Below are 26036 nucleotides of genomic sequence, written 5' to 3' on the forward strand. Positions count from 1 at the left end.
GTACTACCCAGTGCCTAACAACTCCATAGAAATGTTGTGATATATGCATATGATTCATATTTATCTACTATGTGAATATGTACCCATTATATACCCAAATTGAATGCCTATATTACAAATCTTGTATCTGAAATAAGGTAAGATAGAAGCGATGTTTGTTGTAGCATAGTAATTACGTTTACAGAACATTTGTCAGTTTTTGTAATTGTTGTAATTACGTTTGTCAGTCCGAAAAAATGATTCTGAAAGTTGTTTTATATAAACACAAGTCCGATTCACATATTCGTTTACATGTGTATGAATTACGTACAAAAACTCAGCCATGTTACAGCAGTTATCTATCTATCTATCTATCTATCTATCTATCTATCTATCTATCTATCTATCTATATATATATATATATATATAAACAGCTGACGTCAGAGTAGCTTTGTTTTTGTTTAGCAAATGTTAGTAACTATTCACTATCCCCACTGATCTTATAACATAGGATAGGATGTAAATGAGAAAAGAGGTAAGACCAACCACTTTCGTTTAAAATATATTTAACTAAAAAGATACATTCCAAAAGATAAAGTCCAAATAATTTATTTTTGCGACTCTCTCCAAATGAAAGACTACCACAATAAATCATACAACAAAATAACCTATTCCAAAACAGCCATTATACATAACGCATTAAATAACAATACACACTAAAAGCAGTAACTGTGCAATGACAAGCTTCAGTAGAGCATCCTCCAATGATGGTGAGAGGAAATGGTTTCAAAAACGGGGAAAAACTCTTCTTCAAAAAATATGTCTACAAATTCGAGTGTTTTGTTATTCAACTTGTTTTAAATGCATCAAAAAATAAATAGCACTAAAAAACTACTCGATGTTCCTGAGAATACTGTTGGTAGAATCATCTCCCATCCTCGATTTATATGTGCATATAACAAAATAGATCTATGAAGCAGCTGCCAATGCTTATGACCTTAATAACATCTACATATACTATGGCATGTGATGTTTATGATTGTTACATCTTCAGGGGCCCAATCTGACCCTTGATTATGATGGTAATGTATATATGTTTTTTATGGATTGCAAGATCCTTCATTAGGTAAAGAAAGGATGCCGATCTATGATTGTAGCAGAGAATTACACACATGGTTTTTCCACATATATGCACATACCAAAGGATTGTGTTTATGCATAATTTGTGTTTCCCTGTATGACTTGAGATTAATTTGGCTATCCCTTTTGGATGTTCCCCTCATAATTCTCCATGCAGATCTGGATGCGTCGAGTGAAATATCCAGGCTCAGAAATGGCCTTCAGCAGGTTGTTCTGTACCAGACACAGATCATACAGCTCTGATGTGGAGGCTGTTCGAGTCTGACAGCCCTCAGGGTCCAGAAACACCTGCAGAAATAGGTGAGTGATCAGTGGAGAAGTAAAACATAAGGGGCGGTCAATCTGGAGAAGAGAAAACATACATCCAATACCTTAGGATGGACAATAGTGTCCTCATCGTTTTGCCGAATGTTGTCATCAATGAAGATATGCTGAACTTTGTGGTCAAAAGGGTCAATCCAGAGTGGTTTTCCTCCTAAGATGGAGTATGTATTCTGTGCCCACCTATTTAAAACAAAAACTTGATAATGATAAACAATACAATTACATTATTTTCAGCTCCATAAGTGGTTCCTCACCAGTCAAAGTTGTCTTGGAAGCCACCCAGACCCTCAGCACTGCTCAGGTACTGGTAAACCTGCTGCTCTCCATCCCTTGTGGACACGTGGTCTTCTCCACGAATCAGTGTTGCGCCCTTACTGCTGCACTTGATGTGTCCGGCGGTCACGTTCACCCTCAGCTGTGAGAGGAGAAAGTCTGAATGGGGCTCGGTTTATCTGGGACAACACAAAACCTACTTTTCCACATCAAATACCTTCAGAGCCGGGAGGTTGGGGAACAGCGGATGTGAGCCCTGCTCTACAGCACGCCTGACAGCATTCAGAACACGGGGCAGATCTGAGCCGAATGTACGGAACAGGATGGAGAACTCCAAACCCTGTGAAGCCAAGTCCTGCAGCATCTGGAAGAAGGAAGGGAGGATCCAGTGATACAGCTTCCCATCTTCTCCCTTAACAGACAGCTCTTTATCTGCAGGCAAGTCAGACGGCCATCGCAGTAGCTCTAGATGTTCCTCCAGGACCTTACGGAACCGTCGGCCTGGACCTACGGTGGTGAAGCCTGCCACTCGGCCAAACTGAGAGTAGTACGTGATGGCGCCCTCACAAGGCGGGAGGAGAGATGGTGCTTCTGACAACCACTCCCATTTACCTGAGAACATTGAGAAGAACCACGTGACGTGATGCTGGGTAAAGGCGTTTGAGTCATGATACAAAACAGCCACTGTATGTACTATAATATTAAGAGTAAACACTTAAAAATTAACACTCTATTTGAGCATAAGGCGGTGCATAGCATTTAGTTATATTTAATATAAATATAAAAATGTCCTATATTTTACACAAACACATTTCTACAAACATAATGCACTGAACTCTATTTTATAGTTTTATATAAGTATATAAATTGAATTAAATAACACACACACACACACAATTTTCTACAAATTGTGATCATATATATATATATATATATAGATAGATAGATAGATAGATAGATAGATAGATAAACTCATATAAAATTGAGTTAAAAAAAATAATTAAAAAGAAACCAAGTAGATAGAATACTAGCATTAGAGGGTACTTTTTTAAATAATAAATAAAAAGAAAACAAGTAGAAAGAATAGAAAAAGCAAGTAGATAGAATACTAGCATTAGAGGGTACTTTTTTAAATAATAAATAAAAATTAAACAAGTAGAAAGAAATAGAATAGAGAATGCTAGAGTCCCTGGTTTGCCTGTTGTCTGAAAGCTGGCTTGAGGGTTTCTGGTCTGTAGAAGCTGAAAACCCCTAAGTTAGATAAGTGGTCTTACCTTTTTTCACGCGCCCCCAGGTCACCGTGGACAGAAAGTATTCAAGAGCAGCTACAGTTCCTTGTCTTGTGACTGCGTCAGATACGAGGATTGTGTTGTTGAGATCAAAGTGAAGAACGATTCTTCTGGAAGGTCCACTTGGGACTGAATCAGTGGGGTCTTTATATTGATCTGTCCCGTCAGAGTTCACATCACTTCTGCATCCATTAGTTTGGTTCTGATCGATACTTGTTTCGGGGATCCTCTCCGAGTTATACATAGTGCTACAATGTTTACTGGAGGATATATTTAGAACTAGTTCTTTATATATACACTAAACAAATATACTTAAGTGTAAACGAGGATGAATATCTCTGGCGATGAATGTCTGGTGAATCCGTCCAGATTCCATGTGACCTATGCGGATGACACACATCTCAATCAGTGGAAAAACAGCCTGACACGTGATGCTCTCACGCTCTATTTGTACAGAAACAATCGTTGGCTGCATTCGTTCAAAAAAAAAGAACGTTTGCCTAAAACCAGCTGCGCTCTAAACCCGGCTTTTAGAATGACAGCATGACTTCCTTGTCAGCGTCAAATACCGCGAGAAAGAGCGGGGCTGCAGCGCTGTAATGCGGTGAGAGCGCCACCTACTGCTGCCTTCCTTCTCCTCCCAGCGACTATGAACAACTGACCTTGACCTTCATCGTTACACTGGTAAATATTGCCATAGGCATAATATATTTATTTTGTATGTTTATATTCGTCCACTTAATATGGTGAAATGAAGCGCCCATATTAAATATATTTTTTTTATTGAAATCATGCATAACCTCGTTGTCGGGAGTTTAAAGTGGCTAGTCAATAGAGTCTAACCAATAATTTATTTCTCTAGAGCTTATCCATAGGAAAATATTTCCATAATAAATAATACAAAATAAATGCAACATAGCCATCAAATATTGTGTTAAACAACACACAAAAGCCGTCACTGTGCAAAGAAATTTGTTTCTTCACCGGAAAAATGTAGAATTACATTACTAGCTCACCAATGGATCCTCTGCAGTGAATGGGTGCCGTCAGAATGAGAGTCCAAACAGCTGTCTAAAACCGTAATCTACAATAAACCACATGACTGAAGTGAATAATATATACAATAATCTATAAATAAACCACACGACTGAAGTGAAAAGTTGCATGTTTGTAAGAAAAATACTAGTATCAAGCTTAACAGCATATACCATTATTATATTTTAAGATCTCTGTCTTTCTCCATGAGTGTATGTATGCATTTTTTGTGCTCTGTATATGACATTGCTTTGTTACAGACTTTCCCATTCATTCAACAGCCGACGTTTCATACTTTTTGCAAAATATGACTTGTTTAGATTTTGGTTAGAAACGAAGTTTTCATGAGGTCCACCTGCTTGTTACAATATTTTACTCTCCAAACTTGTGAAACTTGACAAATAAATATGCATATACAACTGTAAAATTTAAGGTTGTTATGCAAAAAAGGCTTTTATTTATATTAACCATTTGTTTTATTCACAGCAGCATTCTTACGATCAAATCCCCAGTTCCTGCTTGCTATGTAGTCCAACGCAAAACCAAGGAATGGGGAAATGGGACAATCCACTCAAAACTTAGAAAAACAAAGAGATATATGATACACGGTACTATAGGGCTATTGTAGGTCAACATGCATCTCAGTCAATCAAGCTTTTGTATTTCCACAGGATCAGACAAAGTAAAACAAAAGATTTTCATTCTGAGAAAGGATTGTCTGAGAAAGAAAGAACAGGACATCAAGTTGAGAAATGGCCTGAGTGTAATAAAAAAACCTAACAATCTGCCTTGCCCGCACTTAAAACTTCACCTACAACACCTGCAAAACATTTTTTTTTTACACAACACCTCAAACACATCTGGCCAGGCGACATTTCAGTGAGAACAAACTCTTCTGTGCATCCAAACCATGTTGATCACAGTCAACGACTGATTTTACCAAAGTAACACCTCGTGTAAATACAAGCAAGATAAACAATGTATTAGAAACCTACTGTGTGAAACTGTGAATAGAATAATTTCTAGGTGTTAAAATGCTTACATGGACATATATATATATATATATAAAAAAAAAACTTGGAGCTTCCTCTTGTAACAGTGTATTTCAATGTGTGCAATTACAGAACTATTTGTAAATGTGGATTAGTCTTTAAGCATCACTTTACTGCGTGTCATCTTTAATCGGCCGTTTCCAAACAGTCTTTGTGTTGGAGACTTTTTGCCTGCATTGCAAATGTAAATAAAAAGAAATTAAGCACCTTTGCAATGCTAGATCCACTTGTGAGTAGTAATGTCTATTTTTCATTTTTTCGAGGAAGCAAGTCTCCCTGACTGGGTCAAGTTTCAATCCACCTCCTCCATGCTGCTGTAGGACGGGGCGGCACATTCTCCAGAGTGTGCAAACATGTCAGAGGTCACTTCCGTGCTCAACTGAGGCTGTCCGTCTGGGTCCAGGTCTGTCCCAAACAGTGTCTGGCTAGAAGCCTGTAAAATAAACCACCGTTATAAAGGGAGAAACTTTAGGCATCTTCTGAATGGAGTCATGAACGCCAACTGTTAATTTGTTTATTCATTATAAATACCTTAACACACACACACACTCATTAACACACACACACACACACACACACACACACAAGCAAAGAGTTTAAGTATTCAACTAATTCAAATGAGTGATTATAAGACAGGTTCATCTTGAATTATTTATTGTTTATGAAGAGCGTGATACAGGAACTATTACAATTGAGCAGCATTTAAAGTGGTCTCAATTATTGCTGGGACATTTTGTGCAGCATCATAAATAAATATATTTTCTCATTTGAAGATATTTAAATACAAATCACTTATCCAAAAATATTCAATTACTGCCTAAATGATAACATACATGCATAATGCAGTCCTGTGCCCAAAGATGTACCTTTTCATTTGAATCAGTAACATTTCAAACACCTTATCCTGACCTATGACCTTAATGAGGTACAATAACAATCTGGTGGTATTTTTTCAGTCATGGTGTCCAGAGCTGAGGCATTCACAGAAGCCGAGTGTTTTAGGTCTTGTAGTGTGGACGGACACATCAATCGTTATAGCCCACCAGCATCCCTGAGACGGTTGGAACTGCCACATACCCAAAAACTGAGTACCATTCATTTTACAATATGTGGATCTCATCTCAATTTACAAAATGTGCAACTAGGCTTTAAATCAATGGTGCAAAGTAGAGGGGAAAGATCTCACAGGTTTCCCTTGTTGGGTACAGAAGTACAGTACTGGGCTGATCTGCCTCGCTGATCACAAATAGGTTATTGTTAGCCCTCTGGTGTTCTTTGGTCACTTCTGACCTAATAATTTTATGTTTTGAATTTTAAAGAATTGTATCTTCATCGGAATGGTACAAAACTTGGTGACCTTCATGGGACTAAAAAAAAAAAAGGAGTCACACTTGTGGCCTTTGTGGTCAAAAATGATCGCCAATGAAATGAACAGGTAACAGGCAAAAATACAGAAGTTTTTGGATGCAGATTCTACAAATCAGCCTTGATGCTGAAAATAAGTACATAGCAATAAAGGGGTGTCACTCTGAAACATCAAGAGTGCAAAACACAAAATTATTGCATAAATATTAACTAGTATCATAGAATTCCCTCAAAATACAAAACAGTAAATGAAAAAATATAAATACATTGATTTAACTGTAAAAAAAAAAAAAAAAAGAAAAAAAAAAAACATTTTCGTTTTCTTTTGATGGCAAAGACCATGAGTGATACTCCTAAACAAAGAACACCAGAGGGTTAAACCATCTTAAATCATGCCAGACTACTGACAATGTTTGGCAAAAATTCATTAAGACAGAAGAAATTAATTTAGTGGTTTAAATGAGTAAATAAAATCAACAAAACTAACTAAAAAAAACAACATGACCATGTAACCATGAAATGAAGTAGCAAGACTTAGCCAACAACAAAGATTAGGACTCTACCAATCTAGATTTAAAGTCAACATGAAATGGCATACACAGCTCATTTTACTTCTATAATATGACATAAACAAGAAAAAAAGCACATTCCAAGACAGAACCTGATTTCACTGATGGCAAAAAGTGGGTGTTACAGAATGGGGTCAGAATGAACAATGCACAAAATCTAGCCTTTGATTAACGTTATTTTCATCAGCTGAAATAAAAAACACATTGAGATTTAAAAAAACAAACAAAAAAACAAGAACAAAAACACACACACCCACACTTTTTTCCCTGGGTCTTCTTCGTGATAAGACCAGAAACCAACACTAATATATTAACTAGAGTAAACTCTGAATTCATGTTGAAATTAAATCTGACATAATACACCTACAGAGACAGAGTCATCGCAGACTTTATCATAATTTTGCTGTTTTTAGAATCATTCAAGTTCTATTTAAAACATACAGCTGATACACAGTGCTGACTGGCAAATGTTAGAGATAGTCCACCAAAAATAAGTTGTCTCACCATATACTCACTCCCATGTCCTTCCAATCCTGTATGAACATAAAAGAAGATCATTTGGCTTTGGTTCCCACTGTATGAGCCAAAAAAATCCAATGGGAATGGAAACTTTTGTTACCAAAATTCTTCAAAATATCTTCTTTTATGCGCTGAAGAAGAAAGTCATAGAGGACTGGAACAACATGACAGTAAATAAATTATCTGAATTTTCATTTTTGGATTTTTTTTAGGATCCCAATATATCTACGTTTTGATTTATTGATTGGTCATACAGCTAAAATAAAATCTCAAGTCTGGCTTAACAGGTGGTGTCCTCCTAACTGCTCTGGGTATATGTCTACCATTAAATGCATATACTAAGTACATTTATATTTATGCGAGACATTCTTCCTGAGTGTTTATGAAATATTCTGGACATTACTACTACATAAAAAAAAACAATCCTGACTAGCATGGATATATTTCAGCTGTGTGACTCCCAAGCTATATAACATTGAAGTTGCCAAGAGCAGATTGATGACTAACAGTACAATGCAAAATAAAATGCAAAGTGCAAATCTTCAGTTTCTGCTGAGGGTCTGCAGCTGCGGTGACTAGTAAATTAAACCCAGTTGGACCAGTATAACAAAGGATAGATGAGGTTGAACAGCAAGGCTAGGACTGCCGCCACAGTGCCCATGATGAAATATCTCAGACGCTCGCCGTCAGAGTAATCTGAGATGCGGTGAGAATGCCCTCCCCTGCCCTCCTCTTCTTCCTCCGGCCTCGTCCTGGCTCTTCTTCCACGCAGACCGGGGCGGAACAGGCTCCGAAAAGAGGCCTCTCGCTGCCCCTCCTCATCCTCCTCCAGTTCCTGCCATATCAGAGACGCCTGCGATTGGCGGAAACCTGTGTCAGCTTCTGGGAAAGGGCCTTGCCTCTTCATTCCACACTGAGTATTAGAGAGCTCACTGCTCAAGTTTCACACACACACTCAGGTGGATGGGTAAGCAAAAAAGCATACAGAAGGACCATAAGAGGTCTCTTCCTGTCCAGAAGTAGCATTTCATTGTCAAATCATAGCTTTTGAATCGATGTACACAGCCTGTGACTGATATATCTACTGAATTAAAGGCAAAATGTTTCCTTGGACCCATAAATCAGAGCTTGAACTTTAAGGATGGATCACCGATGTAAAATATTCCCTCAAAAGTACCAAAATGTTTAACTTTGTTCACAAGCATCATCTAATCTTTTAAAGATCCAGATGTTACTGAATCACTTTCAACTGAGCCGAGAACAAAAGATGTGAAGAAACATCTTGTTAGAATTATTGAAACCAAGATGCAAACGTCATTGGTGTATATTTTGACCTTTTGAGACTTACAAAAGTCATGAACGAAGAGAAATAATCCAAAAGAAGTCAGGAGATTCTAACACAATTCATCAAATCGACTCTCAATGCCCATGATGCTTTGTGATTCATCTATTAGTCTTGTCACTGATAGATATCACAAGGTGATTATACTCCATAACATCTGAGCGAACATAATCTCTCATGACACAGCTAATTAAATTATAATCAGCTGATGTTGTCTGAACATTTCTGAAAGACAGCTCATAAAAAAAATGAATGATGGAGAAAAATGTTGAGAATCCATCAGGAACGTTACCCAATCCCTTACAATTTTAATGGACGAGTTTATAGCTGCTCCACTAAGATGAAACTGCAGTAGTGACATGAGAAGGTGCTGAGCTCACCTGACTGGCAGCACTGCCGGTTGCAGCAGAGGATTCGGCACCAAGGGGCCCCAGAAAGTGAGACGGCCTTTCTACTGGAGAGTTCCTGCGGCGGTAGAACAGCACGTAGGCGTAACGCGTAACCACCTGACTCTCTTCCACCGTTGTCACTGTGCTGTCATCAAACAAACGCCAGCCTGAAATAGCAAGTGACAGACAGTGAGATCTTTCACAACACAGCTGGGTGAGAGGTTACTGATCTAGAAGAGCTCACTCGTACCAACGTCACTGCGCTGGCTGTTCTTGTCGCTGGGAAGACGAGCGTAGGCCGTGTAGTGTCCTCCGATCATGCCGCCATAATGGTTGATCACAGCATAGAGATCATAGATGGGGGGCTGCTGGATGTCACCCTTATGACCAATACAGAACTTACTCAGGTCCAGGTTTCTGATGAGGACAGAACAATCCAAGTAAAGCATCCATTATACGGTCAATCCAAAACATGGTTAATAAACAAAACCATAGCTAAATGGCAAGTTCACAATTCATACTGCTATTAAGATCCACCTAAACTATCAGGATTATTTTTTTACAGCAGCAGACCCCTAAAAACCTTTTTAAATCTTGTGCTAGTGACAGCCAGTGAGACCAAGTATAGTTCAGTGTACCTGACTGGGAAGTCAACCATATCATTAATCTTGTCCCTCCATATGAAGCTCCTAAACGAGAAGCGCTTGAGCTGGATGATGAGCACGTTGGGAAGACGCCAAAGCAGCAATTGTTTAGAGGCTTCCCTGTGCTGCTGACACTTAGGACAATACCTGAACCACAACAAGAGAAGATATAGGTGTGGTCCAATCACATTAATGATGTCAGTAAACACACTGAAACAGACACATCTGTCCGTACCATGCCTCTTCAGGGGCCAGCACCTCAGGTTTGGTAAAGAGGTTCAGGCACTGCTCTAAGGTGAAGTGTCCTGCCCTGGATGTCTCCGTAGCCGAGCCAGGGTCCTCATCAAACTCCAGCTCTTTAGAGCGCACCAGCACATATTCCTTCTGCTTCTCGTTGTTCTTCCACACCAGCTCCAGCGTGCAGTCATCAGGCAGCTCCAGTACCGCATCACCTGTAGGTGGCACCAGGATGATGAAGACATGCTGCTCCTACACGAGCAACACTTCCAACCAAAACCCTCTGACTGACCTTTGTCCTCAAGTTTTCTGTCCTCCTTTTGGCTTGAGTCCAGAAGTGTGATGTAGAATTGAGACGTACTTCCAGTCGCTGACTCAGACGGTTGCTGATACCCGGTCACTACAGCTACAACTGAACAAGCAGCAATGGATTATTGCTCCACAACAAACAAAAACTTTAGTAAAGAGCTTTACACCAACTTACCTTCTGGTTTAATAGCCTTTTCACATGATGTTTCTTTCTCCACCAAAGAATCTTGGGAGCTGGTGGCGAGCTCACAGCAGCCCGAGTCACTGGAAAGAGTGTCCCCACCTGCTGCGGAGATAACAGACACCGTCTCTTTTTGTGGTGTTGTGCCACAGTCACCCTGCTCAGCCTGGCTTTCCACTTCTCCTGCAGATGACGGCTCCTCCTCTTGCTCCTGACACTCTGAGACACTCAGGTCAACACGGGACAGGCTTGCTTCAGGAGACATCCGACCGGACTGGAAAGGTGGCTGGAACACATTGACAGAGTACCTGCACACAGAATTAAAGGGTTACAGAGTGCTGCTGGTTCCCGGTTAAAAGATTTTACTTTTTATGTTAGCATACCCCAATCTATTTGATCAAAACCACCTAAAATTGTTACTTGTTACCATCTTCTAAAGCTGCGCAATTACCAAAATGGGTAAATAATTCATAATCTAGGCTACTCTTATACCTAGAGTAGGCTTCCAGGAGCTGTGTCAGACGGGTGTAAGTCAGCCTAGACTCAGGCACGCTAATTAAAAACGGCAGTCCAATATTTTCCACACTGGGCCGGCACATGGTCTTGTGATTGGGCCAGTGGTTCTTCTGGCAGGCCCTGTAATTAGAAGAAAGAAAGTTAACACCAACTTCTCAAGGCAAAGTCTCTAAATCCTAATTCTGATCTGAGATGCCAGCACAACACATGCTTGTAATGAACATATGGAAACTTACTGATTGCAGTAGCCAACACGGTAACAGCGAGTACATCGTTTGAGCTTCTCGTCGTCAGAGGCAGGAGGCTTCATGCAGCCAGCGCACTTTGTGATTGGGATGCTTGGAACTTGAGGTCTCTGAAGATCAACACAAAGACACAATCAATGCATTATATCACAGCAAGAAAATCCTCAAAACCTAGAAAACTAATAAGAGGGATGGAAAAGGTATACCTGTTGGACCTTCAGCAACACCACTCTCTCTTTGGCAAGATCTTTTGACAACACCTCAAAGCAGAAGAGCAGTTCACTGGACGTGACCATGTCCAAAGATTGAGACGGTGAGAAGATTCTGTGGAACCTGTTCTTCACCACCTGAGAGAAAATATTAGGGCACATCAGTAGAGCTGGTTGATTAATCACATTTTATTTTCAACTGTGATCTTGGCTTACAAAAATTATGAAATCTATACAAAAAAGTTAAACTGTTATTGTGCCGCATTCCATTTTTCAAGGTTACTTTTGGGAAAAATGGCACACAAGATATTAACAAAGTTTTTAACTCTGAATAGTAGAAAAACAGTTCTACAAAATATTGCCTATATTTAAAGGATATTTTTATGAAAAGACAAATTCTGACATAAGCAATGTAAAAAATTTCTACTGGAACTGGAAAGCCTAGGTTAAATCTTTTGATTTGATAAACATTAGTTTAAAAATAAATGCACTTTCCAATAAGCAATATAATAAAATGCTGTTTGGTCTTTATTTATTCCTTGGACTCTCTTCTGGGATGTAGATTTAAAAACATGTCCCTAGTATTTTAACCTAAACTGAAATAATACAATAACATTTTTATTTGGGAAATATTTGGGAGAAACATTCAAATTTCCTTTACAGTTTTTGCCACTGTAATATGTTGAACATGGTTTACAAAATGTTAAATATATAGGTTTTGGATTTTTAAGTAGCTCTACAATATTATATCCACTGCAAATATAAAACAAAACAACAACAACAACAAAAACACCTCAAATAAATTATGACTACTGTTAAAAAAAATAAAAAAATAAAAAATTGAGAATTATGATTTTGGCCATAACTGAACAGCCATACTCATCAGCATACTTTCCAATTCCATTTCCAAATATATATATTTGCTATAAAACATAGATCAAATACAAGCAGATGAAGTGTTCAGAACAGGACCATCATACCTCTGCCAGCCTCAGGTTCTCTGGTTTATTCCTCACACTGCGAGATATTGACTCCAGTACTTCAGTCGTGCTCGAGTTGACTTTACTCACACTGACCAAAAACTACACAAGCAAAAAGTTTTGGTCAAATATTAATAAATAAGAATTTCCATCTAAATAAAGTTGAAAAGACTGAGCCCTTTGTGAACAGGCTTGCTTAGGAACTTCAGAAAGTTGTGCTGTGTACCTTGACTGGTTTCTTGTGGGGATCTTTAGCGAAATAGAAAACAGTCAGCACCTTCTGCTTTTGAGGTAGGGGGACAGGCAAATACAAGAAGGGGTCAAAGGTTATGGAAACCTGAAAAGAAAAAAAGATGAGAAAACTCCAACAACCATATTTATAAGAGACACAGAAAATCATAATTATCTCCCCAACACCATTTAAAGTGATACAATATTTACTGTTTTTACTGACTTCATGAATTTGAATCATAGCTCTTGATGTATTACCTTAGAACACACGGGACACACCAGCTTTGACTTGTACTGGCCCTGAAAGAGGTCAACAATGAAGGAATCGTTCCTCATTTTATGCCTCTGCCACGCCTCTTCTGCAACAAACTACCGAACCACAAACAAGAGCAACGTTCAGAAGATTATCAAGGAAATGCCTCCTGTGACAACTTCACACAACATTTTTTTCATTTATATGACTTTCAGATATATTTACTTGCTCAAATGTCTCAAATATTTGATTAATGACTTAAGTGTAGAATCTTTAACATTTCCTCTTCATTTTATATCATAATGCTTTGTCAGTTTGCCTGTGTGCCTTTTGGACTCTACTGGACATGCTTATTAGTAACACACTCTGCTCTGTATCCAAGGATGCGGTGTATGCAGTATGTTTTGAGACAAAAACAAGAGCGCACTTCATCCTGACGGCCGTCTGAGTCAACGGTCTCGGTGTACGGTTTGTTTTGGATGCGGTTCAGGTCTTCATGCAGCCCATCCAGTAAGAAAGCCATGAACTCCTGAGCATCATGCTGCGCGTAGCCTGTAAACTGACTGGCCTTACTGGCAACTATAGCCTATGAAGAGAAATGAAACAACACCCAGTTATTATGGGTTGCTTACATAATTACATATGGGTAACTAGAAGACATGATATAGGAGGATGTAGGATATAGAACATGATTTTGTTGCTGCATGGATACCTTTAATTTGGAGGGTTGAAATGCATGATGAGTGCCCTTCCACAACGCTCGAAGCAGAACAGCAAAGCTAATGGCCAGCCGTCCACCAGTGCCCAAAGGATTATTACAGTTAATCTCAGACTCAAACCCACGGTCTGGAAACAACAAACACCACAACATCTGGGTAGGACACACAACCACATGAAAAAAAGGCAATTCTCATCAATTAAAATGCCACTGACCATGAAAATAATCCCTGAGCTCCCGTGTGTTGGAGAGGGACTGGATCACACTGTTCATAAAGCAAGTGTTTCCCAGATTGACCAGTCCAGTGAAGCCGGGGAGACACACTTTCTTCTCCTCCACTTCTTCAGCTCTCTCACTGCCTGCTGGAGGAGTGTGAGTCATGGGCTGCACCATGCAGGTGGGCTTGGGCTGTGGACAGTCAAGGATATGTCATAATAACAGAGTCCTGAGACAAGTTATGGCACATCATAAGTGACAAACTGACATTGCACGTATTATTACCGTAGCAACAGTTGTTTCCTGTTTGAGGGACATGTGTTCAGAGACAGAACGAGGTGCCACGGCATCCAGACCCAAGTCCTCTGGGGCCCGAGGGGGTTTGGCTTTCTCCTCTCCCACTCGTGGTTCTTCTTTAACAGGAAGTGCATGCTGGCTGCTTCCTGGCTGGCTCTTTTCGAGCGTGGAAGGGCTGGAGGACACGGCAACTTTGGCACCCCCCACTGCACCTTAAACAGATGACAATAGAGCTTGTGGTTAGCAGCTAAATATCATTGCTAATATTATGCTTACTATAATTAACCATTATGCTCACCAAGGTTGCATTTATTTGATAAAAAAATGCTGTAAAAACAGTAATATTGTGAAATATTATTACGATTTAAAATCGTAAAATTAAATTTAAAAACTTAATATCAACATATAAATAGACTGTCACAGCTCTAGTAAAATGCAATATTGGAGTGGCAGCTATATTCGAGAGAAGGCTATGTGGAGCAGTGTGGGTCAGGAGCCTGGCACAAACACAAGAACCCATTGGCACATTTGGCTTGACCCTGTCTCGCACTCGTATTGAGTTACTGGATCACTCCCTCGAGTCACATTCCTCTTCTTGACCATGCCCTCACTTCAACATGTAAACAAAAACAGTCCTGCTCTTTCCACAGTAACCATCTTGTGCATGCCTCCTATCACACATCAGAGCTCTCTGAAAAGATCAAGGTTCTAGCTGTTCTTATTCAGCCAAACCTTAGTCATGGACACACTGCTTAGGCAGCTAATGCTATATAGTAGAGGTTGACCGATCGATTGGTTTTGCAGATTAACTGGCAGTGGTAGTTGATTGCTGGAACTATCTGCAAAAATCCATAGTTTTCCAGGTTGCGTCCATTGCTGGAGTGGCTGAGAAGGATCCGCTGTCATTATACAGTGCGAGAGTAGCCTCTAGAAGCGGAAATCACGGACACCTTGTGTTGTTTATTTTAAATCCGTGAAGCTGCACACAGCACAGAGTGGAAAACTTCAGATGGGGATTTAAACGCAGCCAACAGAAAATCCTGCCACGCCACAGAGAGCCATTCACATAGTTTTAAAATATCAAATGAATTTAAATTTAAAACAAAAAACATGCTCATCATATAACATATTCAAAATGTGAACTCAAAATATATATGTATTCAAAGCACAACACTGTGTTTTAAATAAATATATCAATTGTCTTTCTGTGGCTCTATTAAATTATACTTCATTTATAGAGCTATAATATAGATTGCACTTTCTCTTTTCCGTTTGCTCTGTTTGTTGTTTTTTTGTTTTGTTTTTTTAACAATGAACTTCAAACACATCTATGCCACATTGTTCATTCTGGAAGTAAACTTTTACCCAGTTGGTGATTAATCCACAGTTTTAGACCACCACTTTTTTTAAACAGTAAACAATATTTTAGTTCCCCTTCTAGGGAACTCCATGCTGCGCCCCCTTGGGGGCATACCCCAATTCTAAAACAGTACTGTTCACAGGTTTGCTTATGGATTTATGCTCAGACATTACAAAATTACTATTATAACATTTAAAATCACTTTTAGTCAAAGTTTACCATTTTGTTCATACAGATAGTGGAGCTCCGATTGATCGGCTAGTGGTTCACTATCAGCCGATAATCATGTTGGGATGTTTGATCGGCTGTCTCAAAAAAGGCAGATCTCAAAAAAAACGATCTCAAGCTGATGACGCTGCCGTGAGAGGTTTGTCACGACATGCAGCAGCACCGTCTCTGTCTCATGCGGGTGAAATAATTCTAATGCTGAAGGTGAGGAACAGTTCATATTTCTTCAATAAATAAAGTAATTTGAATTTAATTTGAAAACCTTGTGTGAGATGTAATTGCACAAAAAACGTGAGTGAATCACTGCATGCTCTCACTTTCTTTCTCAAAATACACAAATGGCTTCAAATCACCAAATCGCATCTGTCTATAAGCGAGCTGCACGCTGCACAGTTGACACAGGAATTGTCACTTACAAAATCCAGGCAGTGTCACAAAGTCATTTAAGTTTGTAAATTGCATTACTTTTTAAATCTTGCCAGTGTTTAACCGTTCAGCGCTTGCACGCTCTCCTGGAGACTGTAGACTCATGCACACTCATAGCGCACACATAATGCCAGGTTCACAGTACTCCATTTGCAGTGCGTATGCAGTGCGTAATTTTTCCGCGCTCATGTTAACAGATTAATAAAGCATTCACTGCACGCGGTTGCGGTCCGGCAGTGTGTTCCACGAGCGGTGCATCTGCAGCAGTGCAGAGATCGTTTCCGCACCGTGTCAATTTTTGCTGTGCTGCAAGCTCTGAATTAAACTAACAGTGCGATATCGTTTCTGCAGCGTTTCAGTTTTTGTTTTGGTGCAGTGTCTGTTTTTGCTGTGCTGCATATTATTAAAGTCTTCTGTGTTTCACAGGCAACTTACAATGGTAAGTTTGTTATAATGTAAGAAAAGTAGCTTAATTGTTTATATAAGTAAATGCAAAAGTAAAAATCACTGAATAATGTGTTGATTTTATTTCTTGTGTTTAAACATGTCTGTGAAAGATTGTATTCTGTACTGTGTAAAAATAGAATTGCAGTAAACCAGTGTTAAAAAAAAAAATAAATGAAAAAAAAAATATTGAAAAAAAAAAAATATTAAAAAAAAAGGCTAGCAAGTTGAAAATCTGATTAAAATATGTGACGATTCAAATCGGTTGAGATGCCAAACAAATCGTGACACAATTGGAGTAGGAGTTTATATGAATATATCGCTGAGGGAAACTGACTGTCTTTAGAAAAGTTAGCGTGGTATTTTAATTTAATTTTGCGTCTGAACAATACATATTAAAGTTGTGTTCATAAGTGCAGCTCTGCTTTGTTTACATCGTTTCCGCACCGTGTCAATTTTTGCTGTGCTGCAAGCTCTGAATTAAACTAACAGTGCGATACGTTATGTGCATGACATGATTGTGTGTTTAATTGAAAAATACTGCTCAGAAGCAAAGAGAATCCAGGCAGCAGACCTTGTGTGGCAGGTGCCTCCAGACCTCCCCAGCGCTGACTGTGTCTTTTCTTCAGGGTGATGTCGATACGGGACGGAGTGAAGGCATAGCTGGACTGATCTGGCTGAATTAGATTCCTGAAACATCAGCAGATGGGACCAATGAAGAAATCCTCAGAAACACACACTTGACCAGTGGATCGACAGAGATTAGGTTGCCCATCAGAAAGTCTTACCTGAGTTTAACCTGCCATTTAAAGACAGTGTTTGGTCCGCAATCCGGATGAAGGCGCAAAAAGTTTGGATCACTGTGGACAGTTTCAACAATTTGTGTAAATGAAAGAGTTGAAATCTTTATTTCTGGACACTGTGTGGATGACTCTCTCACCTGGTCTGGAAGATAAGAGTGAAGTCTTGTTCCCTGAACAGCACCCTGGATGTCTGCCGGCAGAGTTCTTTCATGTAGACATTAACAACCATCAGGTCTGTCCCTTTCTCATACGAGTCATTCTTCACAAACTTCAAGTTCACCATAGGCTCCGGATCTAACACAAATCAATCATGAGAAATAAAGTATAGTAAGAAGAGGCTTAGTTGGATAAAAATTTATTAGCCTATCAGTCACCAAAAAAAACGGTCCATGTTTGTTACAGACAAAACGTTAAAGGCTGGTCCTTGAGGTAATTAATTACAGGAAATTCAAAGATTCGACCTCAAATATGGATTATCATTTGAAATTGAAACATGTTAGTAGTAGTAACTTCACATGGCCATTTACTCTAACATTAACCCAGAAAAATGTGCAGTATTAGGCACATATCCAAGTGTTTGTGTGGAGTGTGGAAGCTATTAGCGTGCTTTCTGCATGACAGGGAGGCACCGGCGCAATCACTGGCATTTTTTCCTGATAACAGTGGAAAAAGTACGCCAACATTTTTGCTCATTAAGATAAGAGTAATACATCATTCAAAAATTTAAAGGGTCAACTTTGATTTGTGTAAACTCAATGTCAACAAAATGTTGTGCTTTTGCAAACTAAAGAAAACAAGATGCGCTTTCTGCCATCTCAGTTTCTGTGAATTGGAGAGTATCACAAAATGAAAGGAAATTCAGTGTTGCCTCACAAATGTGAGAACTATATCTACAGAATGCTTAAAATGTGTACTTTTAATTGAACCAGTTCAAATCAATAACAAAAACTCTCTATAGTAAATACACGACCATTTAAAGTTTTGGGAAAGTAAGAATATTTAAACGTTTTTTTAAAAGAATTATCTTGTGGTCATTAAGGCTGCATTTATATGATCAAAAAACAAAAAATATAATATCAGTCTTTAGTGTCACATGATCCTTCAGAAAGTATTCTAACATGCTAATTGAGTGGTTTGTGTGTGGCTGTTTTGTATTACTGCACCTTTAAGTCAAAGACAAATTTCCTGCAAAGGACAATAAAGTATAACTCTAACATACCACCACTATTGTTCTTAACTGACCTTCTGTATCCTCCTCTTGGCTCCCTCCATGTGGATCCTCCTTGGACTTATCTCTCTTCTCCTCTGTGCAGCTCTTTTGAGGTGACTCCTCTCTCTTAGAGGGTGTTAAAACAGGCCCCCCAGATAGCAAATCAGGAGATGGAAGCATTTTAGGGATCTGGGCATCAGCCTGTGGCTTCTTTAAATCTGTTCTGTTTTCTCGCTCATCAGTTGTTATTTTTCCAGTTTGCATTTTTATTGGAAGAGAACTCTCCTCTTGCACCACCGTCAGCTCACACACTGAGGAAACAGTCTTACTTTCATCTGCCTCAACCTGTAAACAACACAAAGGGTGGACATCAGAATGTGAGAGACTATTTTCCACCATTATATTTCCTATTTCAAGTGAATTATTAGTCTCACCTGATCGTTGCTTTTTGGCCTCCTGTCCAGCTCTTTTTCTCTCGGTGATGCCTGGCATCCTTGACCTTTAACCTGCATCTGAACCCTGTTGTCTTCTGCATTGCTAGTTGACGAGGCACCGCTGCTCCCGGCTAATACATGTGTTTTTCCATCAACTGCTGGTTTGGATTGAGAGTCCTTTATCGAGCAGGGAGCTATTGGGGTCTCTTTTGTGTTTCTGGAGGGTCGCGTGGTGCGCTTTGCGCTGGGCTCACTGATCGGGTCTGCTTTATCGTTCGATTTAATCTCAGCTACCTTCACACCTGTGCTCTCAGTGACCTCCACCTGTTTGCCTTTCATCCCTCGTTTCGACCCTCGGTCAGGTTTACCTCGTTTCTGCTCAGCAGAGGTCACGGCGGGCATTTTTTCGATGATTTCGGCAGATTTTTCAGACTGGCCTGTGGTTGACCGGTGGTGGTTGCTGCCATTCTCTCCAAGGATGTTCACTATTTCTGTCTTTTTCTTGTTCTGTTCAATAAGGAACATAAATAAATAAAGCTTTATTGAGGAATCTCTGATCAGGAGAACATTTATGAATGCTCAAAGCTGCTTATACAGTTCTGATATCGTTCTCTCACAGACCAATATGCTTACTACAAACCAAATCTAAATCACAGACCAATGTGATGATATAATATATAATGTAATATTTAATATATGACATAACATTTGATGTATATTTTTTTTTTTGGAAAATGTGTGTAAATAAACCAGATTTTTAGTAATTGTGTTTTTAGTTAGCCTGTGAAAAAATAGAACACCCGCAAAAAGAAATAGCAATAAAATAGGTCAAATATTTTCTTTTTAAATCTTTCAGAAGATTATATAATAGAAGCTGAGTCTACCCAATAAAAACTGATTTTGTTCAACAACAAAAAAAAATTAAAAAAAATAAAATAAATAAAAAGAAGCTTGAAAAGAAGATGGACAGCTCGAGAAAAAGAGTGGAAACGAATGAGCAGGTGCTCTTACAGCAAAGGTGGGCCATGTGTTGAGGGGGATCTTCTTGTGCATGACAAGCTGCAGAACATTTGTTTTCTCCTTATAAAGGAGTTTACTGCAGGAGGCTTCAATCTCTTCATGGAGATTACAGCTCCATTCACGGCCATCTGAGAAAACACACACACACAAAAAAAGGATGATTTTTAAATGTCTTTGAAAGACGACTCATTTGCTCACTAAGGCTGCATTTATATGATCAAAAACACAGTAAGAACAGTAAGTTTGTCAAACAGTATTGATTATGTTTTAAAATGTAATTTATCCCAGTGAGACAAAGCTGTGATCAGCACTTCAGTCTTCAGTGTCACATGGTCCTCTGTCAAAAGACCAAGATGTATTAAATCAGACACAAGCACACATAACGTCCTTACCCGGCAGGCGGATGTGGCAGGCGGAATCAGAAAAGGCATAATCGATATCTTCCACTCTCAGCACCCCAGCATCTTCACAGTTCAGCCTCACTATCACCTCGTGCGCATTCTGCTTCCAGTCCAGAAACAAATCTACACAGACAAATGAACATTCTTGTAGGCTGGATCGGTCAGAAACACATTAAATGACCGCAATTGAATGTATTATTTCATAAGCAGAGGGAAAACAAAAGAACATTTATCTACAGATAATACACAACGGATTAACACAAACTAATAAAAGAGCAAAATCAAACCTGATTTCATGATAACGCTACACAATCTGATAGCCACTCATAGCAGGAATCCCAACTCTGTTATTGCGTTTAACATAGGTGCGTGTTAGCGAGCAGGTCAGAGAGCGCAGGAAAGAGCGAGAAAGAGAGTGCGTTTATCTCTACGGATCAGGCTTCAGGGTCAAGTGACAGCCAGTCCTGTCCCGTTACTCTCTCTCGCTGTGACACACAGATCTAAAAGGTCATCAAAAAGTCGCCACGCCCCACAGCTGGGCTTCTATTCCACGTGATGTCATCTGCCAGTATCCCATTAACCTCCCTTACATGACGGGAATCAGCACTACAGAGATTCAACAGAGCTTCTCCCGCTGTTCGTGTAGGAATGGTGCTCGGCTGAGACGAAACACGACACCTTGATAGGAGGAATACAATGGCGCACTCATATCAAATGCATATAGAGAGGGCAATGAGGGGAGCGAGTAAATGAAGGGAGTGTGAGCAATACTCTGAGGGAAGTCTCCTCATGCATGTGCTGGGCAGAGCCACTGACCTTGACAAAGCCCTTCTTCACTGAAGCAAAGACTCAAAGGCTTAGATTACAACACTTCAGCACCCAGCAGAACACTGTTTTGCAGTAAGCGCACAGCCCTAGACACAGGCTGGCACACAGGGACTAAACAAACAAAACACTCATGTACACTTGCTAATAGTCACGTGTTTCAAACATCAATCATTGTAAACTGAAAGCATTACGAGACAACGCCAGTGTTTTCGAATTAGCCTTCTTTTGGTTCAGTGAAGTTAAAGTCACAGTCAAATGCTGATCTATATATAGACTGCTACTGATATGGGGGATATCAATGATGATATTGGTTCTACTGATACATTTTTAAAATTGATCAATTTGTTGGATATCTGAAGAAATGCACCTAATGATTTTTAAGGGTAAAGTAACAAAGTCGTGATAAAAGAAGTAGCAATCGATTTTACAGATCAGATACATCTGAAAAAATGCAGGACAGGGAATTATTTCTATCCACTGGATTCACCGTTTAAGTGGACTAAATGATCGGAGAAGCCTAGCAAACATCACTAGAGTCAAGTCTGCAATTTTCACTGGATGATTGTGACATTTTGATCTAAAACATTTGGGGGAAAAAGAAAAAGATGCATTCATTCATTCATTCTAAAGTTAGAAATGTGCATCTTATTTAGTGCAAAACCATTTAGGTTACAAAATAGTTTAATTTAAGTTTTAATTTTTTGCTTAACCCTTATTTAATTGTGGTGTTAAAAGCAGAAATAAAAATTAAAGTGGTTCTGCATATCTGAAAGTAAAACTAAAATAATCTGTATCTGTCATAAAGCAATATCCATCTCTCTCTAGACTGGCCAACTTAAGCATATTCAATTAAGTCTAAAAGACATTGCTATATATAGACACATGTATGCTAAGATGCTAAAATTCACCATGAATGCCAGGTGCATGATAGCATTAGATGATAAAAAAAGCCACAACAAACTAAATAAACAATCCATATGGTCTTACTTAAACGGTCAACATGTAAAATAAGGCTTATTTAAAGGCATAGTTCCCCCAAGAATGACAGTTCATCAGTCATCATTTATACAGCCTCAACCTGTCCAAGTTTCCTTCTTCTCAAGCACCAAAGAAAATATTTTGAAGATTGAAGGTAAACAGTCGATGACTTTCATGAAGGTGAGTAAATGACAGAATTTAGATTTTTAGGTCTATCCTTTAGAACTATCCTTTTAACACAAATGACAGTAACTATCAGTAATATATAGGCCTAAATAAAATAAAATAAAAACATCTGAGATCACATCATCCAGTTCAGCTCATATTGTTGTAGTTTTACTTTAATTTAGTTTTTCCTTCCTTGTTTTGTTCAAAGATAATTACCTAAAGATAATTATCATAAATGTCATTCTAAATGAAACTGGATTCGCCACATACCAACCAAAACCAGCTTCTTATGCCAAACAACAACCAATTTATTAGACAGTGCCATAGCTAAATCAATACTGACTAGCATGACAGAACAACTACACGAGTTCAGCTTGTTTCACACAGTTAACGTCTGTTAACTTTCCAGTTCCCTGTTTACCATACTATGTAACAGATTGGAAACCAGCCCAGCTCTGCACACGAAAATAGGACAAGGACTACACCATACCTTTATTGACTTTAACCTCAAGTTATGGGCCAGGACACTGCACCACAGACGCTTCCTATCAGCTCATATTACATTAGATATCACTGCGGTAAATGTTTTATCCCATGCTATACTTTTGCCCCAAGCATATGAATCAAATATCTAGCTAGGACTCAACAGCTTGATTTCCAAGAGTAACACCTGACGGAAGACAATGTGAAAGGACAATCAAAAAGATAAGAGATAAAATGAATTGGGGTAAAGGACCTGAATGTAATTACAAACTAAGTCACCCCTCACCTTTTCTAGTCTCTGAGCTGGTGGCTGAGGTGGCCTGCTTGGCCTCCTTGCTCTCCTGGTTGGCTCTGTCCTTCTGCTTCTTCTTACTGGCGCTGACCGCATCGTCAGTTCCTCTCTGACCTCGCCTCCGGCCCGATTCACTGGGGCCTGTACTGCTGCTGGCCATCTTCAGCCACTTGCTGCTAATGGGTCGGCTGTCTCCTACCTCGCTCCCGCTGCTGGAGCTGCTTCCACAGGGGTCTGGAACTGAGCTGTGCCGTTTCCTGCTCGGTCCAGCTATCTTGGCGGCGTTTCAAGTGAGAGCACTCCCAGAACAGAATCAGAGGGAGAGACTGTGAACAGAAAACAACAGCAACGTATGTATTACAAACAGACTCTGGTCGAGTGAAAGTACATATTACTAAAATCTGGAATACACTACACAACTTTTTCACAGATTTTTCCCCAACACTAGGTCAGTTTGAAGTCAATGTTGACACATTTCACAGAAAATCATGTAGGATATATTGTAAACAGACTCTTTTTAACTTCAAATGATTCATAATTTGAGCCTATTTTACTGCAGTGTGTACACAAACGTAAGATGCCTAGTGTTTTAAAACAGCAGATTTAAGATACACCAGAAGTAGTGACAGATCTTAAAGACAGATCATAAAAAAGGGCTGAACTATGTATGTTCTATCCATCTGTTTTTAGTTGGATTTTTTGAGATGCGGGCGTTCACTCAAAAATGAATTCAAGCTTTAAGTCAGTTGTAGAGGGGTGGGGTTTAAACAGATTCACTGATTATAGAAGTCTGATATACATCACTAGAGAGATGATCCAGTTATGACATTTAGATGACATTATGAGGTCTTTTTTTCCAAACAAATGCAACATATATATATAGATGAATCATGCATTTTAATTTCATGCTGACATTAATACTTTTAAACACCACAATAAAATACGAAATAAAGATATTCTTTTTATTTATATTGTTTTGAAAACTGTTTATTTCCGGATAGAATTAAAGAAAACCTATATTTTCATTGTGGTCTCAGACTTTTGGATCCTACTTTATGTAATCAGATAATTATAACAGAACGTTTTGTATTGACTTGCATTCTTGAGTTATTCAAAATCATCTTCAGAGACCTTTCTTTTTAAAAATCTAGTGTGTTCGGACAATCAAATGTCCAACCAAACCTTCTAGTTTCACTACTACACTTTCACTTTTTTTTATTAAACATTTAACGTCTAGCCTCCAAAACCCACGGTTACTGTCACTATCGAGACACTTCGCTGTCATTATCCAAAACGAACACGGAGAAAGACCAAATATCTTTGAATTCAATCATCTTCACATCTCCTTTTGCTTTCCTTTTCAGCTGTCAAATGAGAAAACTGAACCCAAGGGAAACCAATCATCTTATAAACCCGTACTGCTCGCTAACGCCGCGGCTGCTAACCCGGCTAGCTTAGCCTGTCTGACTCGAGTCCATCCACACTCAAGTTCTCTTTAACTCAAACCATGTCACTAACAAACTGCCCCTTAACATTAATTTTGGTCTAATACTAATAAATATCATTCGTACGATTTGTGACATTTCTTAACTCTGTTGTCTGGTTGTAGGAGATGCCGGTTCGCCGTGTTGTGTACGGAGCGAGCTGATTAAAGGGAACAGAAGCGCGAGGCCTCTCGCTCCGCGCCGGCTGTCCAGCTAAACACTTCACCGCGAGGTCGGGTGGTGCGGTACTGACAAACTCATGTGGGCTATATTACCTACAGGACAGATGAAGGCATAGTACAAAACCTGGATAAGACAACAGCTGTTTAAATGAATTCTTACTTTGTTTCGTCGTTCTTCTGTATTGAGGAGTCGCAGCGGCGTGTCCTGTCCTCCGTCAGCGGCGCCGCGGCGACTGCAGCTTAACTTAAGCCCCAGGCTTCACACACGGCAGCGGGCCGCCGATCGCCTCTGAGCCGCATCAGCTCGCCTGCTAAAAATTAATTCTTCTTTATCTCCAAAATAATCCTAACTAGGACCCATTCTGTGGTGTTAACACAGAAACCGAGCTACTCTAAACAAAAACAAAGACGTCCTCCTCCACTTGAGAGCCGACCGCTGCTCTGTGACTCCCACTTTGTTAGAGAACAAAAACAAACCGGGTAGAGACGGGGACCACGCCAACCTGCTCCACACACAAACACGCGCACGGTCTACTTCCGGACACTCTGCGTTCACAACCACGCGCAGAGTAAAACTTTTTTGGTGCGAGATTTCGTAATGCATTTGATATGTGAATGTTAAAGAATACATTTGAAACATACTGCTGGATGTTATTAAAACGTCAAAAACTGTTCAAGTCAAGCTGTGGTTTTCTAATATAATATTAAGCAGCACAACTTTTTTCAACATCGGTAATAAGCAATGTTTTTGAGCATCAAATCAGCATATTATAAAGAGTTTGAAGGATCATGTGACAATAATGATGCTGAAAATTCAGCTTTGCCGTCACAGAAATAAATTACATCTTTTTACGTTGTGATAATATTTCATAATATTACTGTTTTTACTGTATTTGGTGAGCATAACATACTTCTTTCAAAAACATTAATGTATGCCAAGTTTGGTAAATAAATTGTTTGGGTCTGTCATATAATTTCTTTC

The 26036-nt window shown here is 39.2% G+C and overlaps 2 protein-coding genes and 1 long non-coding RNA gene across 8 annotated transcripts; 1 reads left to right on the top strand and 2 right to left on the bottom strand.

The window, feature by feature from the left end:
- Window positions 1-2: 2 nt before the first annotated feature.
- On the top strand, window positions 3-5435 carry LOC122141833. Its single transcript, XR_006158128.1, has 3 exons — window positions 3-137; window positions 1278-1420; window positions 5361-5435. It is a non-coding gene; the product is annotated as an uncharacterized LOC122141833 (long non-coding RNA).
- si:dkey-32e6.3 lies at window positions 530-3671 on the bottom strand. Its single transcript, XM_042750072.1, has 5 exons — window positions 2992-3671; window positions 1935-2329; window positions 1699-1859; window positions 1492-1624; window positions 530-1408 (listed from the first exon to the last, which is right to left on the bottom strand). The coding sequence occupies exons 1-5, from the start codon at window positions 3248-3250 to the stop codon at window positions 1238-1240; spliced, it is 1119 nt and encodes a 372-aa protein (XP_042606006.1). The 5' UTR covers window positions 3251-3671; the 3' UTR covers window positions 530-1237.
- Window positions 4469-25608, bottom strand: usp19 (ubiquitin specific peptidase 19). Of its 6 annotated transcripts, none has more exons than XM_042750068.1 (26): window positions 25215-25607; window positions 23383-23714; window positions 20631-20762; window positions 20230-20366; window positions 19219-19725; window positions 18817-19129; window positions 17712-17868; window positions 17560-17631; window positions 17346-17461; window positions 14302-14519; window positions 14016-14208; window positions 13795-13928; window positions 13510-13668; window positions 13088-13198; window positions 12825-12935; window positions 12599-12700; window positions 11616-11756; window positions 11401-11519; window positions 11141-11284; window positions 10643-10956; window positions 10451-10570; window positions 10157-10373; window positions 9916-10068; window positions 9528-9694; window positions 9269-9444; window positions 4469-5526 (listed from the first exon to the last, which is right to left on the bottom strand). In XM_042750068.1, the coding sequence occupies exons 2-26, from the start codon at window positions 23546-23548 to the stop codon at window positions 5386-5388; spliced, it is 4320 nt and encodes a 1439-aa protein (XP_042606002.1). In that variant the 5' UTR covers window positions 23549-23714; window positions 25215-25607; the 3' UTR covers window positions 4469-5385. The 6 variants fall into 6 exon arrangements, with proteins under 6 accessions (XP_042606002.1, XP_042606001.1, XP_042605999.1 ...); XM_042750067.1 differs by having other exon boundaries at window positions 14302-14525; window positions 25215-25606; XM_042750065.1 differs by lacking the exon at window positions 4469-5526 and adding an exon at window positions 5731-8459 and having other exon boundaries at window positions 25215-25608.
- Between the last annotated feature and the right edge of the window lie 428 nt (window positions 25609-26036).

Source organism: Cyprinus carpio, chromosome B23, assembly GCF_018340385.1.
Source record: "Cyprinus carpio isolate SPL01 chromosome B23, ASM1834038v1, whole genome shotgun sequence".
In the NCBI taxonomy this organism is placed as follows: domain Eukaryota; kingdom Metazoa; phylum Chordata; class Actinopteri; order Cypriniformes; family Cyprinidae; genus Cyprinus; species Cyprinus carpio.